This window comes from Episyrphus balteatus, chromosome 4, assembly GCF_945859705.1.
Source record: "Episyrphus balteatus chromosome 4, idEpiBalt1.1, whole genome shotgun sequence".
Taxonomy (NCBI): Eukaryota; Metazoa; Arthropoda; class Insecta; order Diptera; family Syrphidae; genus Episyrphus; species Episyrphus balteatus.
Window position 1 is genome coordinate 63,695,737 of NC_079137.1, and position 19,402 is coordinate 63,715,138.

The 19,402-nt window shown below is 32.9% G+C and overlaps 1 protein-coding gene across 3 annotated transcripts in view; it reads right to left on the reverse strand.

Annotated features, from left to right (window-relative positions):
• The window catches only part of LOC129918643 (uncharacterized), a 104,766-nt gene extending 88,783 nt beyond the window's left edge, over positions 1-15,983 (reverse strand). For all 3 annotated transcript variants that reach the window (XM_055999268.1, XM_055999267.1, XM_055999269.1), the window contains exon 1: positions 8,620-15,983. In XM_055999268.1, coding sequence (XP_055855243.1) covers positions 8,620-14,186 — 5,567 coding nt within the window. In that variant the 5' untranslated portion in view covers positions 14,187-15,983. The remainder of the gene's footprint in view (positions 1-8,619) is intronic.
• Between the last annotated feature and the right edge of the window lie 3,419 nt (positions 15,984-19,402).

Sequence of the window (19,402 nt, forward strand, 5' to 3'; positions counted from 1 at the left end):
TTAAAAAATACCGTTTAAATTTTAGATAAACCAAAGAAAATTAAAAGTTTTCAAAAAAAAGTTAAATTTATACCGTTTTTTGATATTTTCTATTTTTTTAAAAAATTTTAATTTTTCTTTATTTTTTGGTTTATCAGTGATGACTACATAGACCTCTTATAATGTAAACCACTTTATTTTATAAAAAAAAGCCGTTAAATTAGAAACGGTAATACCAGAAGCCAATTTCAAGTGCGGTTTGAGTGAAACGCATTGCTACACTAAAGAAGCTCTTACAGAAGAATGGGTCAATATGGGTCATTTGTTTTAATACCATAAATAGTATATATCATAAGCTTTAAATTAATACTAAAATGAACGTGGAGCATCGTGGAGCTTTTTTTTTATAGGCCGACGAAGAGTAAAAACTATTCGCTCTAGAGGTTTCTTCATATAATATTCTGGTTTTTCTGATTCAAAAGTAAATTCAACAAACGGTAAATGTAGACTTAAGGACAAATATACCATTAACAACACTACATACTTTTTTTAAAAAAAGCTCTATTATTAAAAAAAAATTCGTCAAAAGTTGCAGAAAAAAAGAACGAAATTTCCAAAATTTTAAAAATCTAGTTTGAGCTAAGTATACTCGAGACCCAGGCTATGCAAAAAATTAAAATTGATTGCATTCTGTATTTATATATATTTTTAATCAAAAAACCAAATCAAAATCAAATCAAAAAATTTAAAAAATTGTTTCACTTTTTTGGGTTTTTTCCATCTGGGAACCACTGTGCGTCGTCGTGCGGTATGCCTTACAAACAGACCCAGTTTTAGATAATTTAACTTTGCCATCATCTCACAATGTTTGAGGACAAATTACTTGAGGAAAATTTTTGTCTCCATAATTTTATGATGAACTAAAATTCCAAATTCAAAAATTATTTCGAAAAAAGTTTAAATTCGAAACTAAGAAATACCGTAGTCTTCGATCTATCTTCTTTCAAAAGAATTGGCTTTTTATATCTGACTAAAAGAACCTTTTACCTAAGTTAAAAACTGAGTGTAAGGTCCACTTTCAATTGATTAGTATCTTCTGTTGTGTTAAGTTTCTAGGCAATTTTGTTGATTGATTTCACTTTCACACTTTTTTTTAAGAATGTTCTCTTCTGAAATATTATAATAATATCTATGGTGCCAGTTAAAAAAACTATAGAAAAAAGTTTAAGTCCAGATTTTATCGCTACATTATTATCTATGTACGATTCCACGTGAATCACACATTTTTTTGATAAACTAAAGATTACTTAATAAACCTACTTAAAATTGCTCAAAATCAAGATTTCTCAAAACCACTTGATATTTTATAACCACTTGAAAAATAGACATCAATAAAAAATGTACAAAGTAAGTGATTAATTTAGGAATTTGCAAAAAAAAACTGATTAAAAATATTGTAACGTAGGTAATAGGTACTTATTAATTTAGAGATTAATTAACATTCGTTAGATTCGATATGGGTTAAAAAATCCCCTTTTTGATTTTATTTTGATTCGTAAAATAATTATAAAATTATGGAATTTCTAATCAAAGCTCAATCAAATAGTCTTTGTAGAAGACGTAAAGTTGGAACTTCTGGTGTTGGTGTACTGGTGTCGATGTACATGAATCAGAAGTAAACCATTACAAAAGGAAGAGGTAGCAAATTGCTTGAAAATAGTGTTGACTGAATTCCATTCATTTTTTGTATCAAAACAATAAATAACGGAAATATGGTGTTGCCGTCTTTTTTAAATTTTTCTTTTTTTTTTTCCTTAAGAAACTTTGAGCTATAAAAAAAAGTAAGGTACATGCCAGAGCATTTTATTTATTTTTTTTTGCAAAAATATCACCTTGAGGATTTCTTAGAATTTGACTGATAATAAAATAAAAGTTATATGTAAATAAATAGTCTTTCTATCATTTAAATCTCAAAAAAAAAAAAAAAAATAAGACAGATAGAATCTTATCTATCACCAGCTAAGAAATCAAAATGAATAGTATTACCATATATGAACTTTTTATGATTTTTTTGTTAATTAAGTGTTGGTTAAACCTTAATACAAATAACATTTATTTGTTTTTATTTTTATTTGTCATAAGTTTAAAAATGTTCTAGTCATTTGTAACACATAATTTTTTTTTAATCTGATACTTTTTTATTTTGGGACAGACAAAACTTTTGACAAACAAACAAAAAATACAGTAAAACTAATTAAATGAACATTTGTATCATGATTATAAGTAAGTAGGAGTCACTATACAATTAAATTAAAATTAAACATTTAAGTTGTTTTTATTAGTCATTGAAATTCGTTTTGCACAATTCACATCATGCAATCAAAGGAAAAATAAAAACAGTGTTTACGTATCAATCAACCACTTATCGTAAAATAACACCATAACATGCTTCATCAAAAAATTAAAATAAAAAAAAATATAAATAAATAATAACTACAAATATGTACATTTGTGCGTTTGAACAACAAACAATTATAAAGTTTATTTCATTAAAATTCCCAGACGTGATTTAAAAACAAAAATAAATAAGAGATGATGGTTTTAAAGTATTTTTTTTTGTATTATTTTTTAAAACAAATTTAAGCTGTCATCAATTTATACACCTTTTATATGACACACTTGCTTTAAAAATTATAATGTGTTTATGGATAATTTTTTTGTGGAATATTATAAAAATATAGAAATAAATATAAAAGTTTTGACAATTTCGTAAACAATCAAAGTAAAGTTGATGAAAAAAGTAAATTAGTAAATTAACTTGCAACAGGAACTTACGTCCAAAGTCGAACCCTACGTAAAATAGAAATCAAATAAATTTTTTTGTTATTATAAAATAAATAAACATCTAAAAAGTTGAAGAGAATGGTAATAAATCTCAATGCGCTTTTTTTTAGACAGAATTCATTGATATTCATGGCGCCCAATGTGGGACTTTAATCAATTTCTTCATTCAGTAAATCGTTTGCATTTATTTCTTTGTGGATGAAATACATTTTATTACTTTTTATTCATATTAAAGAATTTCTAAGAATTAAATAAGTTTCATTTCAGCCTAACGTGAAATCAATCATCAAAAATGCAGTACTTTGAAAAAAGTCATTTAAATGGCTCCCAAAATTGGAGGCCTACGTTGACCAATGTAGAAACTTTTTTATAAGTAAATTTTTTGGATTCTTTTGATAATTTGCAAAGTGGGTTAATTTTTTAAAAATTGTTGAATATATTTTTTTTAAACTGGCGCCCAACGACAAATTTAATGTTTGATCGGATATTTTTTTGAATTTTATAAACAGATTGAAGTTATTAACAAACAAGCAATGTCAAAAACTGCGTGGGGAAAATTTTTGCAAAGAAAATCTGAAAAATGGCGCCCAATAGGGGACTTTATAAAAAATACCGAATTGAATAGCAACTAAAGGCCAATACATTTAGCAAAAAAAGAAACATCTTGTGCTTTCCATAAGGAATATTTTTATAAAACTACGAGTTAATGAAAAATAGGTATATTTAATTGGCGCCCAACAAAAGGAAACTAAAAATTAAAAAAAAAAAATGAGTTAATTTATAGGGGCTGGCGACCATCCTGGTACATATAGAGCCTTATCGAAATTTTCTTCGAATTCTATAAACAGTTTAATGTAAGCAATAATCTAAGTTTAATCATTAAACAAATTTGTGCCATTTATACAACACGCAGAATTTTAAATAAATTTAATTTTTCAAACTGGCGCCCAACGTGAGAATTTATCATTTATTTCTTAGTTCACAAATAAACCAATGACTAATTGACCTTGAAGAATGTTTCCTAAAATATGTGGATAATTTTGGTGCACTAAAAACCAGGGGTTAACCAAAATTTCGTCAAACTTTCCTATTAAAATTGACCTTTAACCTTTAAAATAAAATCATAACCAATCTTTATTTGTGAGGAAAACATATATATTTCTGTTTTTATTTTTCTTATTTTAACATTAATTTCGATAAATCTCAAACAAACCCTCCTCAAGATGGGCACAAATGATGCATAAAAATACTCTCATTCCCCCCGTATCATTGTCGTCGTCGTTATTGGTATACTATACAACACAAAATCGGCGTCGTTTTCGTTGTCGTTGTCGTCGTCATCTGAGCTGAGACGTAGGTATATACTATAAACAGTCGTAGCCATATCGCCTCTTCAACATCAATTACTGTCCATTAGCGATGCACTTTTCTGCTTTCCGATGCACTTTGTGGTTTCACATTCATAATAAATGTTGTCAATAATATTTCTTCTCTGTTTTTTTTTTTTGTTTTCTCTCAAAGGACAGAGAGGCAAAGAAGACGAACGAGTGAAAATCGAGACACGTCGTCGTAGAAACCAAAGTGCTTGCTTTTTGCTGCCCCTTGCTGTCTTGTTGTTGAGGAGGGTAAACAAAAACCAAATTCTCCCCATATTTTTATATAGTTTTGATGGGATTTCAATATGGCATGCCATTGAATCTTGATTTTTAATATCAAATTTCAAATATACAACAAAAACAACAACAACAACATGAATTTGAATCCCAAATTTAGAAGAAAATAAAATGAAAACTTAATTAACATTTCTTTTTTTTTTTGATTTATTATCATCATCTGTGTATGTCAACGAGCAGTGAAAAGTGGAATGGGTCGATTAGGGTAAAGTGCGATCATAAATTAATAATAAAATCTATTTTAAGAAAATACATAATAATAATTTTTTTTATCAACAAAACTATCCAAGCATGGTGATTGAAATAATTTTAATTGAGATCATAGCTCAAATAAGTTACAAAAAAAAAAAAATAACAACATTTTTGAAAACATTTTGCAACTTTGTAGTAAATGATGAAATCAAGATTCAAATCAACGCTTATAGGCTTACAGAGATACTCGGGTAGAGAGCTGGTGACTGTTTCTTATTTAAAACCAAAAGCTCTTAGATTGAAAGTTCAGACACGTTCCTATTTTCATCTGGATGGATTTAAGGATTTAAAATGTTCACAAGATCATTGATCAAAAATTTAATATGATAAACTTATAAATGGCTCCATAATGCGAGGTTCCTATATATTAACAATTAAAGTTTTTCTCGAATACTTTAAAAAAATTTTCAAAATCATTATGTGTAAATAATAAATTGCTAAGTTATCGTAGGAAAAAACCAACAGTTTTCAGTTGCAGATAGTGTACCTTCAAATGGCGCCCAACGTGGGATTCTTTTTTAAACATGAGCTAGTAAGTTCAAAATTAAACTTCTTTGACAAAAAAGTCAGTAGTAAAATAAATGCGAACAGTGGCGTATTGAGGGGGGGGCTCAGGGGGCTCAAGCCCCCCCCAAGAATTCAAGATCATGTTTGTATTTAGCTGATTTCATCATAATGTACATGATTAACTGAAACTTGTTCGTAAATCTTAGAGATTAAGAGGCAGCACAGATGCTCGAGCCCCCTCCAAATTCTGAAACGGTTGTTTGGGTTTGTTTGAGTAAGAGCCTAAGCTGACTATGAGGGTTGGGATAATTTTTGTTTTTCGGATTTTAGTCCAATTCAGAATTCTTTATACCTATAATTTTTTAGTATTTTGACTTCCAATTACATCCTCGTTAAATTATTGCAAAACTTCTTATGCAATCTCAAAACGTCGTATTTGATCGTCTTAAGTATATTTACTTTTTTTTTAATAATATTTTTCTCAAAGATATTGGAAATAGAAATTTTTGATATCTCAAAATCTAAGTGGCAAACAGGTTTCTTTAAGAAAATTGCAGTTTGCGCTTCCGATTTGGATTGCTGTTGCTGTTTTAATCCAAATCGGAAGCGCAAACTGCAATTTTCTTAAAGAAACCTGTTTGCCACTTAGATTTTGAGATATCAAAAATTTCTATTTCCAATATCTTTGAGAAAAATATTATTAAAAAAAAGTAAATATACTTAAGACGATCAAATACGGCGTTTTGAGATTGCATATTACGAAAAAACATATATATTTCGGATTAAACATCAAAAAGAATTTCATTCAAAATTGGTTTTTCAGACTTTCACGTTCTGCATTTCACTTTTTGCGTATTCACTTGCCGAAAGTGAAATAGGTGTTCTGCATTTCTTCACTCATTTAGATTTTCTGATCGAATTCAATTCACTATGTTACTGTTCGTGAATTTGGGGGCCTTTTTCAATGAATCTGCAATTGCAGTAATTTCACTTTAGAAACAAAATAAAAACGGAAGATCCTTCAGTTTTGACAGTTAGAAGCAATTTCGAAGTTTTCGAATTCGATCGAAGTGAAGAATATTGATATTTCATTTCACGTGAAATTGAAAAGTGATTTGAATTCACTTTCGTTCGAATTGTGGAACATGGGCGTAATTAACGAAAATATTGATGAGTCTAGCTCAAAAACTCTTGACGTGATAGGAATAAATCTGTTAACAGTTTTGGATTCAGCCCATGACATAGTTCGAACGAAATGAAGTGCTTTTTTTTTAAGGATGACACAACTTCTTGCTGTTTGTGTAAAATGTTTGGGACACAAGAACTTTGAAAAACCACTAGGTACTCTGAATGTGAAAGGAGGAGAAAGTAGTACGAATCTGTCGAGAGCAGTATAATGCTACTATACAACTTTCAGTACCGCAGCACAGCGTTTAACTCTCGATCAAAGACTAATAAAAAGAAATAAAAATTTTTTCCCACATTTACCCTCTAAAAATTTTTGAAAAATTTTCCAGCCCCCTCCAAAATTTTTTCTGGATACGCCACTGAATGCGAACATTTCAAAAACAATAATTAGCGAAGAATGTGTATAAATTGTAATCGTGTTTAACTGACGTTCAACGATTCTTTGCATCAAATTAAAAAAATTTATACAAAAATTTTTTTTCAGTTATAGAACCTTCAAACAGATTTCTCATAACTAACTTCAAGGTTGTTCCTTGTTAAGTTTTTTTTTGTTTTAATTTCAAGAATAAGGGAAAAATATGTGCGCAAACTACAAAAAAGTATAGTTTTGAAAAGATAAATACAAAAAATGGCGCCCAATGTGGGAAATATATAAACAAATTGAATGACAAACCAAAGTCAATCGTTTAAGAAAAACAATACCTTATTCCCTGGAAAAAATCTGTTTAGTATGAATACAATTTGAAAGATTTTATAACCTGGTTCTCACAAAAGTATAACACTGCATTGAGTTGAAGAAGTCAATTAAAACTATCAACATGATTTAACTAAAAAATTTTCTAGAATTTCATTAAACTGATCAGTTTTTATTAACAAGCAAAGACAAAGTCATTCGAAGGCAAAGCGACATTTTTGTAGCGATTACGAAAAAATATTCAAAATACCGCCATTTTTTGTTGCGCTGTTATTAATCGATGTAAAAAGTGGTTTTATGCCAAAAAGAGTTTTTGTACCTGTTTCAAATAGTCATTGAGAAAGTCTAACAAATGCCCACATTTAAGACGCAGGCGGATTTATTGGTTTAATTAACGGATTTCATGCATTTCCTTGCATTTGACAGCTGTCAAAAAAAAAAAAAAAAAAACACAAACATGGAAGTAATAACTTTTGAACTTATTCTGAATGCACCAAATAGATATATTTGACCATTACTTGTCAAATTTGTATAGTGATCTGCAAGTTGGTACCAAATATGCTGTCAACAAAAAATTGTTTCTGCCCTAAGGGACTTAAAACCAACTGTCATTACATTGCGGTGCTAAAAAGCTGCCATCAGCTCCTTGCAAAGTTATGAACAATCGTTTTAAGACTTACTTTAGCAGCGGCAGTTAGTTATCTTGATTAAAAGTTAGAATTTTGTTGCGCGTGTATTAAAAAAAAAATGGTTCAATTATTGTAGACATGACAAGATGTGTACAATGTACATTTTTACTTTTTCGCTATTGTTTGATTTTTATTTTGTTGCAAAAAAAAAAAAATAAAAACAGCCAAATTCCTTCTCATAGATAAGTTAGCCGCAAAGCAGTTTCATCAAGTCTAATTGGATTGTTATTGTTTTTTCGTGGAGAGTTATATTTAGAAAATTACTAATTTGTTGAAATTAGTAACAATTGGTCGTATTATAAGTCTCTACTTTTCTTGAAGAACTCAAAGCTTGTTGCTAAACTGACAAATTGATGTTAGTGTTTGACAATTTTGATGATTATAAACTGTTATAACTGTTACAGTTCCATTTCCTTGGTTAAAACTTAAGACTACTCAATAAGCTTCAAGGAATATCCGTGCAGAATAATTTTTTACTGACAGTCGAGCTGTATAACAGTTTTGAAACTGTTATACAAACTCAAGAATTTTCAAAAAGGCTTCGAAAATGTGCGCGTATAATAAAAACATACTGTTTGACAAGCTGTATAACAGTTCCGCAACTGTTATACAAATTTTGACAAATGATATTTCCTATTAAAGACCGATTTTTATGGCAAACAATGGTTATGTGGGCTAAAAATACAACATTCAATACTTAACCCAGTTAAAAAGAAGTCATTTATATATAATTCCCATAAGGTTTATAAAAATGGGTAGGTACTAACAAAAATACATAAAAATGAGTACTTACTTTCCAAATAACGGATGCCATAACGCTGCATTCGGATCTGTCATCATTTCCTCCAAACCATTAGTAGTACTACCAACTTCAGACATATCTTCGCAATTCAACAACCGCCTTTGCAAAGCTGCCGGATCAATTAAATGCGAACCAGGCTTAACTTTAAGCTTAGCCTGTTGCTGTTGATGATGTTGTTGTTGTTGTTGCTGCTGTTGTTGCTGATGTTGCTGAAGTTGTTGTTGCTGTTGTTGTTGAAGTTGCTGATGATGTTGTTGCAATTGTTGTTGATGATGTTGCAATTGTTGTTGATGATGATGTTGACTAGGTGTCATATTGCCAAGCATATTGGAAGCTGATTGATTGTTACGATGTAAGGCTGTTGCATGATTTCCATTATTATTATTATTATTATTATTACTATTACCACCACCATTACCAGTATTACTACTACCAACACTGCTGCTACTACTATTACTGCCACCGCCGCCATATTGTCCAGCACCACTGGACCGGCCAGCTGATGCGACTGCTGCTGCAGCAGCTGCAGCTGAAGCAAATTGAAATGGATTTGCAGCGGCAGCTGCGGCAGCAGCAACATTACCTGCACTTCCATTAAAACCAAAGTCGAAACCAGGCATTGCCATGAGATTTGACATTTTAGCTTCGGATAAACGTTCCGGTTGTAGCAGATTTGACAGGGACTTGCATGTGACGCGAGGTTTTTGGTCTTGATGTTGATGATGGTGTTGTTGGGTTTTTTGTTTAGCGCGATGGGCTGACGCTGAATCAGTGTTACCAGTGCCGGGCGGTCGATAGAAGGGATTCGGGACCGATCGCGACAAGTTACTTTTTTCCGACGACGCTAGATGGCGCTGATTAGATTGACTGGCTTGCGAATGGTGATAGGGCGGGGGAGGATTTGTGGGAATTTGTTTTGAGCTTGAGGTCGCTGCATTATAGTGAGAACGATTTGCACTAGCTTTTGCTTCCGAATTAGAAGATGGCTTTTTCGGAACCTCACGCTGTTGTTGCTGGGCAGCTAAAGCAGCTGCTGCATTCATCTTCATCATTCGCTGCATTTGAGCTTGTGTAAGGGCTTCCTGCCACATAGCCATTTCGAGGGGATTCTGGAATGCAGCTGATGCGGCTAACGGGTTGGTGAGACCTGCAGCGGCAGCTGCCGCAGCCATTGGATGGAACTGCGGTGGCGTTGGGAAGGCGGTTTTTTGATTTTGCTGCTGTTGACTGGCATGCTGTGCATTTTGCTGTTGCTGCAAAAGTGGCATAAGTTCGGCCAAACCGTTGCCATTCTGCAAACCAGCTATGGCTTTGATAAACTCGGGCGCCATTTGGCCAATGTAAGGAAGCCAAAGCATCTGATTGAAAGCGGCCAGGGTTGCCGCATCGATGTCTCCCATCAGAGGATTTAAGAAGTTGTTATTGTTGTTGCTCTGTTTGGGCGCTTGCGGCGTTGAGGACGGTGCCGCTGGTTTTTTACTCGATACAGTAACATCGGGAGATGGTGCCGATATAGGTTTCTCGGGAGCCCGATTTTTGGCGGGATTCGGAATCGCTTCGATCGTGACCTGAGGAATTGGAGGAGTTTTCGCTTTAGGTCTAGTTATCTCAACTTGCTTCTGCAGAATAGTCTCCAATTGAGCCATTGATATAACAAGGATATCTGGATCCTGAAGAATCGCTGGATATGCAAAAGCCTCTGGCAGTCTCAATTCAGGTCTAGTTGTGAGCAGGAGTGGAATTTCACGGGCTGGCGATGCCAATACCGCACTTAAACGATCCTTTGGCACAAGAATAGGATCAGGTACTTTCCATTCAGGATTTCGTATAAGCAAGCGTAACTGTGTTAATGGATCTGGATCCTTACCAGACGATAACATTTCGATAAGATTTTCAGTGTGACTCTTCTCCGACGAAGCATCTTCTTCGTTTTCTTCACGTTTAATACGTTTTTGTAACGGTTCATCGGGAGTTTCTTCATCAATTGTAACCGTTTGAATACGTTTTGCTTCTTCCGAACAACTTACCGTTGGACTTGCTGATTTTCGGTGTTTACCTAAATCTAACGGTTCTTTTTGTTGCTGCTTTGTAGGGGCATTTGGAATTTTAATTGGAGTCACAGTGACTGAGGAGCAAATCTTCGGACTAATCGAATTGCTTGAATTGAGCAATTGCTCGAGGAAGACATTCTTTGACGACTTATTGTTGGAATGCACTAAGTCTGGTGAAGGCGGTACCGCTGGCAGGCCGCTAGGCTGTGGCGATTGAATGGCATCAGAACTTCTCGAATTGGGGCGTTCAAGAAGCGCCGGCTGAGGGGGTTTCTCTTTTTCGGCGGCAATTTGTGATTTTTTGCACGTCAGGTCCTTTGGCATTTCATCGACGCACGAATCGGGTGACACAATGGTCACTGATTCGGCGGGCTTGTTGGGTTTCACAGGTGAATTGTAGCTCTCTTCGGCTGATTTCTCGAGATCTTTGATTGTGATGGAGAGTTCTTCGAGGGTGTGACGACTGAACGGATCGTTTTGAGTGTTTGATTGGAAGAGTTCGCCATGGAGATCTTCGATTTCTCCAGCTTCATTGAAAGATAAACATTTTGGTGATGCTGCCAGGGATCCACCAAGCCTCGAGATGATATCAGCTACTGGTTCAGGTTGAAGCAAAACATCATCATCTTCATTTTCAAAGTCATCCAAACAAATAGTCTCTTTAATCGATGGCTCATCGCCAGATATGTGATTATCTTCGCAACCTCTCTTCACCAGCGAATCTAGGAGCTCAGCTCCACTCATTGCATTATCACTGCAATGTTGCAGTAAATCTGCATCATCAAGGAGGTCTTTTAGGTTTTTGGTATCAACATCGGAATCATCAAAACTATCTGACAATACCACTGGAGCATCATGATCATGATCTTCATGTTCATGATGATTTAAATCTGGCTCTGAAGATGGTTCAGGTTCACCACGATCCATATCATGATCTTCTTCAACAATTGGTGGTGGTGTTTTTTGTATGAAAAGTCCAGTTTCTGGACAAAGTTGTAATGGCCGAACTGATGGATTCACGTCCTGCATGAATTGTGGCATATCATCCAACTCAAGATCATCGGAAATTTGTGTGAGATTCTTGGCGAGTTCTTCAGTTGGTTCGTTATTATTTGGTTCCATGTGATGTTGATGAAGAATATGAAGATCATCTTCATCTTCTTCATAGTTGTTTGGTATGACTTCTTCAATATCTGCTTCTTCGACATCTTCCCTGGGCTCAGGTTCGATGGGAATTTGAGGAGTTTCTACAGAAATTGGTACTTCTTGTATATCCATGTCATCTTCGTCGATTGCTTTTACATCTTCTTCTTCTATTTCTTCAACTTCTGCTGCTTCTTCCATTTCTTCTTCTTGTTCTTCTTCTTCTCGTTCATGATTTGTGCTTTCGTATACTAAATGATTTGGTTCTGTTGATATGATTGGATTCTCTATAATTGCTGCAGGAATTTCTGCTTCTACATCTTCTTCTTCTTTCTCTTCTTCATCTTCTTCTGTTGGATTTTTACTTATTTCCACTACTTCTTCGATTTCTTTTCGTTCTTCTTCTTTTTCAGCAAGTTTACGTTTTTTCTTCTTCTTCTTTTTCTTTTTCTTCTTTGCTGCATGTGAAGCAGCATTTTTGAGCAATTCTGCTGGTTGCAGAATCTTCAATGGTTTCAAAGGTTCGAGAGGTGCCACTATTTCTGTTTCCGTTGGTGTAATAGTTGATGGAACAGGGGAAGAAGATGGCGGTTCAAATTGTTGTTGTTGTGAGGGAGGTGAAGAAGGCGGTGGTGGTAAAGGTTGTTGTTCTTGATGAACAGGAACTGAAGCATTTCTAAGTTGTGCTTCTTCAAACATCTCCTGCTTCACTTTGACAGCTGGATTTGGAAGAAGCTTAGCAGATCGACATGATGTTGGATCCGTTCGTGGTATCGCCCGCCATCCATTGGCCGTCTTTGTCAATCGTATTCGATTTCGTTTGTCGTAATCTTCACATCGAACTTCTACAATACGGGTGTCTTCTTGTTTGACAAATAAGAAGATCGGTTTTACCCGAGGAACTGTTGTTGTTGTAGTTGTTGTTGTTGTTGTTGGAGTTTTTGTTGGTGTAGGTGTGTTTTTTGTTGTTGGTGTACTTTTAGTTGCTGTTGCCGGCTTGGGTGCCTTGACAGCTGGAACTGTTGGAGTTGTCTTCCGAGTTGTACATGACAACGATGAAGTTGGTGTCTTTGGTTCAGATTTTATCCGAACAGGTGGCACCACTCCTGTCCCCACAGATGACGTCACTGTTGACGAAGCTGGTGTCTTCTTATTCGGCTGCCTTTTAGGCTCTGTCATTAAATGTGCAAATTTAGACTTCGGACGCGCTTTGGGTTGTTTAGCTTTGCCACCTTTCCCCGTGCGACGTCTATTCGCCGGATGTTCTTCAAACACTAAAAATATATCGCGTGCCACTCTCCGACGATCTGACTTGCGATGTGGTATCGGACACAAGTCGGGATCTTCAATCTCAGTCTTAATTTTTCTACCGCGTTTCTTGGCACCAGTGGTCTTGGGAAGACCGGTCAAAGATGTTACTGGTGTTAGTGTTGGATCATGTAGCAACATTGATGATGACGAAGAATGTTGCTGAGACATGTTGCTACTGCAATCAGTTTGATATAGATTATTGAATGTTGTGTTTGTTGTTGTTGTAGCGATTGTTGCTGATGTTGGCGTTGATTGATTGTCTAAAAGTGTGGAATTTGTTGCTAAACTTGTTGATGTTGCTTCTTCAATAAAGGTGGAATGTTGCAAATCTTCTTCTTCTTCTTCGTTGTTGTTGTTGTTATTTGTGTTGTTGTTGTTGTTAGTTGTGTCTTCTTCGTCTTCTTCTTGTTCTTCCACTTCCCCCTCCGCAATGTTTTTACTACTAATTGATAAAATTTGACTAGATGATGATGTTGCAATTGGTGATTGTTGTGATTTTTGTTGTTGTTGCTGATTAATGTTGTTGCAACAATTTGTTGTTGTTGTTTCAATTTCTTGCAATTGTTGTTGTTGAGACTTACGAATTGGTATTAAATCCGGCAATGGCGGTAATGATGTCACTGACAGCAGCTGTTGTTGTTGTTGTTGTTGTTGTTGGTCTTGTTGTTGCTGACCTACATTACTATCATCAGCATTTACTGTCAGTTGTGACAGTTCTTCTTCACCTTCTTCTTCTTCTTCGTCGTCTTCTTCAGTACTACTTAAAGCCAGCAGACAACTGTCAGATAGAGGATCGCTAGGAGTTGTTGTTGACAGTGGAGAGTTTCCACAGCCGTCGTCGATTGTATCTGTTGTTGTTATTATTATTGCTTTTTCTGATGTTTCTGGCGATGGTGATGGTGGTGGATGTGATGTGAGTGATGTTGTTGTTGTTGATGTTATTTTTGCCTTGGTTGGTGATGTGTTTGTTGTTGTTGTTGTTGTTGAAACAGGGAGCAATATTGATGATAGCTGTGTCCATGACTGGTTCACACCAACAACCTCAATGCTCATAATTTTTTTATATATCTCTTATTGTGAATTCTACTTCTCTACACTTTTTTTAATTTTTTACTAAAAAGTGCTATTCACGGTTGCATTTTTTTAAATTTTGATTTTATTTTTTCAAAAATTTATTTAAAAAAAAAAACTTTCTAAAAATTCCACAACAACAAATCTACAAATCGCCAGAAGATAAAACTACGCAAACTCGCTTAAAAAAAAAAGAGAGATTTCGCACCAAAAAAACGTGTTGTGTGTACACTTAACTACAACTACTCATTGGAATTTAATTTTATACTCTTCTTATTTGAATTCGCTATCAACACACAAGAATATTATCTCTCCCAATTGGAGACTTTTTTCTTTTTCTTACAAAATTAACTTTATTTTTGACACTTGACACTAATTACTATTGTGAATTCTCTCTAATTTTTGACACTTGAGTATAAACTTTTGACATATCAATAATTGCTTTTTGTGCAATTTTTATTTAAATAAACAATTTTTGCTTTTTTTTTTTTTTTTGTTTTGACACTTTTTTTTATCACTCTCTCTTCCACTTATCCAATTGGGGTAAGAGAGAGGGTATTTTATTCATACAAATATTATTTACACACTCATTCACAATAATTTTTTGTTGTGCTCTCTTTTATTTTTGTAAATTTGAGTTGAAACTCAAAATTTTATTTCACCGTCTCGCTCGCGCTCGATTACGGGCACACGCTCTCCAGCTGTTTTGTTATGGTTTTATTTTTCTTTACGATATTGGGAGAGGGTAAATAGATTTTTCGAAAGGGACAACGCGTATGTTTTATCTATGGTTAAAGAGAGATGACATTTGTATTGACACCTTGCATACACATTTTTTCAACAATATGTATAGAAATGGGGTGTTCTCTTTCTCGCTCTGCGAATAGAGAAATTTTTATTTATTTACTAAAAATTTTCACAGGGGGGTTTTCCAAAAAGGTTTTCATGATTTTTTTTTTTTTTTGTATTTCCTCTCGAAAGGAATTTTTTTACGTTCCGGTTGGAAATTTATGATTTTTCTTATTTGAAATTATTCAAATTTAAATATTGAAAGACTATTGCACTTGTCATATATAATTCACAGTAGGTATAGAAAAAAAAAAAAAACGGGGAGAGAAATTAATATGCACTTTGGAGTAGAATCAATTTTTTCGTTTTCCTCTTAAATTTCTCTACACTTGAAAATTTTCTTCTTGCGGAATTTCAATTGAAATTGATTTTTTTAATTTTTCAATGGAAATTTTTAATTCTTAATTATATTTTTGTTTAATATTTTTCTTTACTCCTATAAGACTTTTTAGAAAAGAGAAGGAGCAGAAAAAATATAATTTTGATGAATATAAAAAAAAAATTTATATTCACCACACAACGAAGGAACGAACGACGACACGGACACGGTTCTCGGGTTCCGTACGTTCACGTTTGACACTTGTAATTGATTATTCTCGCGATTCGAAGGAATTATACCGTATGTGGTGTTTGCTTGGCCGTATTTTTCTTTTCCTTCACTCTAGCAAATAATATGACTATCTCACTCTTTTAACTCAGTTTATTTTGTATAGAATAGAGAGAGAGAGAAGATAGTGTATGTTGTGTTTTGTATTTCGTTTTGAGAGACAAATTCGTAATGATTTGTTGTTTTTTCGCTCATTTACTGAGTTGCATTGGTGAATGCGCGCGGAGGAGCCACCGTCTACGTCGTTTTCGTTGTTGTCACATTCCACTGTACATTTTGGAAGTTCATCATCGTTTCACTGTCCGTCGAGCACTAGTTAAAATGGCAAGCGGCTAAATGCGAAGAGTGTGTGTCTCTTTTTTTTGTGTTGAGAAATTGAGTGTATTGGTGAAAGAATACTCAAAATTTACACACACTATTGTGAATTGAATTGTGACGTTTCTAAGTGTTTATATTTTTCTTATTAATAAAGAGAAGAAAAGAGAATGAAGGAAAAATAAATGGAACATTGGCCCCCGGATGAATCTTTTTGTTGTTATCACAAAAAAAAAAAAAAACATAATACTGGAAATGAATCATGAAAGAGTGTGGCGCTGTTGTTGCTTTGGTGCACTTTGACAGCGAGGAATACCTTAGTACACACATTTTTAAGTGGCTGCTGAAGCTGATAATGGTGGCTGGGTTGTGTGACGTCAGAATTGTGTAGATGTTCCGGTATCCGGTTTTTGTTTTGTATTTTTATGTATCTTTATATACATTATTTTGTAGTTCTCTTTTGCAAAAGTGACATTTTGCCACTGGTTGTTGTGTGATTGTGTATAGGTGGATATGCGTGGTGTAGTATGGTGGTACTCTGTTGACAGTTATTGTTGTTGTTTTGCGTTTTTTGTTTTTGTTGGAGGAGGTATAGGTTGAGTTATTTTATTTTTTGTTTTTTTTTTACTGATTACCTTTATTTTGGAAGCAATACAGTGGGGTGGATGGATTTTTTTGTTGTGTTTGAATTTTTGAATAAATTTTTACTTTGGTTAGTTGTAAGTCTTGTCAAAATGAGGTTGATGTGTATGTTTCATCGGTATGAATATGTGTTCATTTATTCCATCATAACTTCTAAAGTACTTATTTTAATTTGACAAATGAAGCATCATTTGGACCGTCTAACTTTTTCAAAAGTCAAGGTCTATGTGATTTGGAAATATGGTGCCCTCTAGATGCAGGAGAATGAATAGGAATACCAATCAGCAGAGCAGAATTTAAGAATTTCTTGGTAATTGTGATATATTTGAAATTTGGTGTAAACAAAGTGCAAGAGCAATGGAATGGTTAAAAATTTATCAGTCAAATAGAAACAAACTAAAATTGCTAATGATTTTTCGCAGATTTTGTACCTACTCCTTAAAAAGCATTGCTTAATTTGTTTTCTTTCGATATGAACACTATTTTTATTTGAGGTGGTTATAAAAATGTTCTCTCTTCATGACCCAACTGATTTTTGTTTATAAACATAAAATTTTTATGACACACTTAAATAAAATGTCAATTTTTTTATCGGTGTTCTGGTTCTAACAAACTTTGCTCCCCTTAAAAGCACTTTACTTAAAAATAACATTTTCGAAAAGGTCTTAAAAAATAACTTTTTCAGATTTATTTAAACTTGAAAAAAAAATGCTTGCACATGAATAGTTTAATATAATTTTAGTATAACATTTCATGATTGTATATTTGCAAGAAATTGGAAAAAAACCCACCTACTTATGTAGAGTAGAAGTTAAACAAAATATTGTCTCTGGAACTATCTTCGTCACAATCACACGAAAGCTAACTAGTATTCATGTCGAACATCAGGTTTATATGTAAGAAAGAAAGCATTAGTATTTTATTTAAATGTATCACACTGATTTTGCGTTTTCAGTTTTTCTATAGAAAAAAGTTACGTATACACCATAGTGACCTACAAAGCGTTCAATTTTTCCCTTGAATAACCTGACTGGGCAAACTGTTTTTTTTTTTCACTGGGCAAACTATGCAAGGTATATTATGTAAATGAAAAATAAAGAAAGTAATAAGATTCTACAACGAAAAAGGGTTTAAGAAAATTAACATATTTAGCGATAACATTGTGAAAATCCTTTGTTTAAAATTGTTGAAAGACTCATGTAGCAATTAAATTGAAACAAATTTGTAGATACATATAATCGATATTATTAAAGTTGCAGATCAACAATAGTGAAAAATATATACTTTGAATACTCTTATAACTCAACAATCACGAATTTTGAGTTATTAATGCAGAACTTATTGGAATAAAGGAATCTTAAATCCAGTTGAAAGTTTTACTTTTTACTTACAAAAATAGATCCAGTTTTTTTTTAGTTATGACAGTGTTTAAGTCAATGAGCGATATGTTCTTTCCGAAAGTCTTGAAAGTTAACCCTGAAAGCTTGGAGAAAAAAAAATTGTTTTCGTAAATTTCTTACTTATTAATTCTTATCGCATGAATAAAAATTTATAGTTGATTGGATTTGTAAACCACATGGCAGAGACAACATTAAAAATAAAATGGAAGAGTACCTTTTTTTACCATTAATTTTATCAGACTTATCGCAAAAAAAAAAACACCCTTTCACTAAAATTTTTGCAAAGACTCTTTTGATTCTTATTCCAAACGCAAACTTTTAACTGATATTTATGAGGGTAACAAGTTTTTAAAAATGCCTTTTTTATCCAGTTCTAAAATAGATTATTATTTGATTTTTTGAAAATAGTTTAAACATTTTTTTTGAAAGCTCAAACTTTCGAAAGCAGGAGATTGATTTTTCATTTTTTTTTTTTTGTGAAATGTTATTCAATATTTATGGCATACCAATTTTGTTGTAAAAAACAATTGTTTTTCAAAAAAATATTTATAAATAGTTTTATTTTTGTTTTTGGCTCTAACGATCTAGAATTTTTTCCAAAAACTTATATTTATTAAAGAAAAAAAAAATTGCACACCTATTTTTTTCTGGCTCAAATCCATTTAGTTAATTTTTTTTTTTTTTTTCTTAAAAAAAAACTAATTTTGTGTTATTTTCATTTTGTTTTTCGCATATATTTACAAAATTTATTTATAAAAAGTCTTACAAAAGTGAGCAACTTGAGCTCTAAGACCATCAGATTTGTTTGAGTTGCGCATTTTATTTGTCTTGAATTCAAAAACAAAAATCAATGTTTTAACTTCACTTCTTAGAAAAAATTTAATTGAAATACTAATACTCATACTCCGAAAAAGTGTTATGGCAACACTTATTGATTTTATATTCCCATAAATGTAGCCACTGTTCAAATTTTCAATGAAGATAGGTTCGTAAAAGTACCTACATACTTTTTAGATTTTAAGATCCACAAAAAATCTATAACACCAGAGACCAACGGCTACTGTGAATGTGAAATTTTAGTGAAGAACATCTGTGGATAAGAGAATGCAACAAAAAAAAAAACTACTTAGAAACACTACCACATCGAAACATCATCGGCGAAATAAGACCAACAATATTATTTTGATTCATAAAATCAACCAGTTTCTCTCTTTCTCATTCTTCCAATAAGATAGTATACCAAAAATAATGAAAATATCAAAAGCAAAACAAAAACCGCGGGAAACATTCACCACGTTCCCATTCTATCATCATTTTCATTTTTAATCTCTTTTCTCTGTTCTCTTCATCCATATATCGGTTCTGAAATTCATCGATTTATCTAA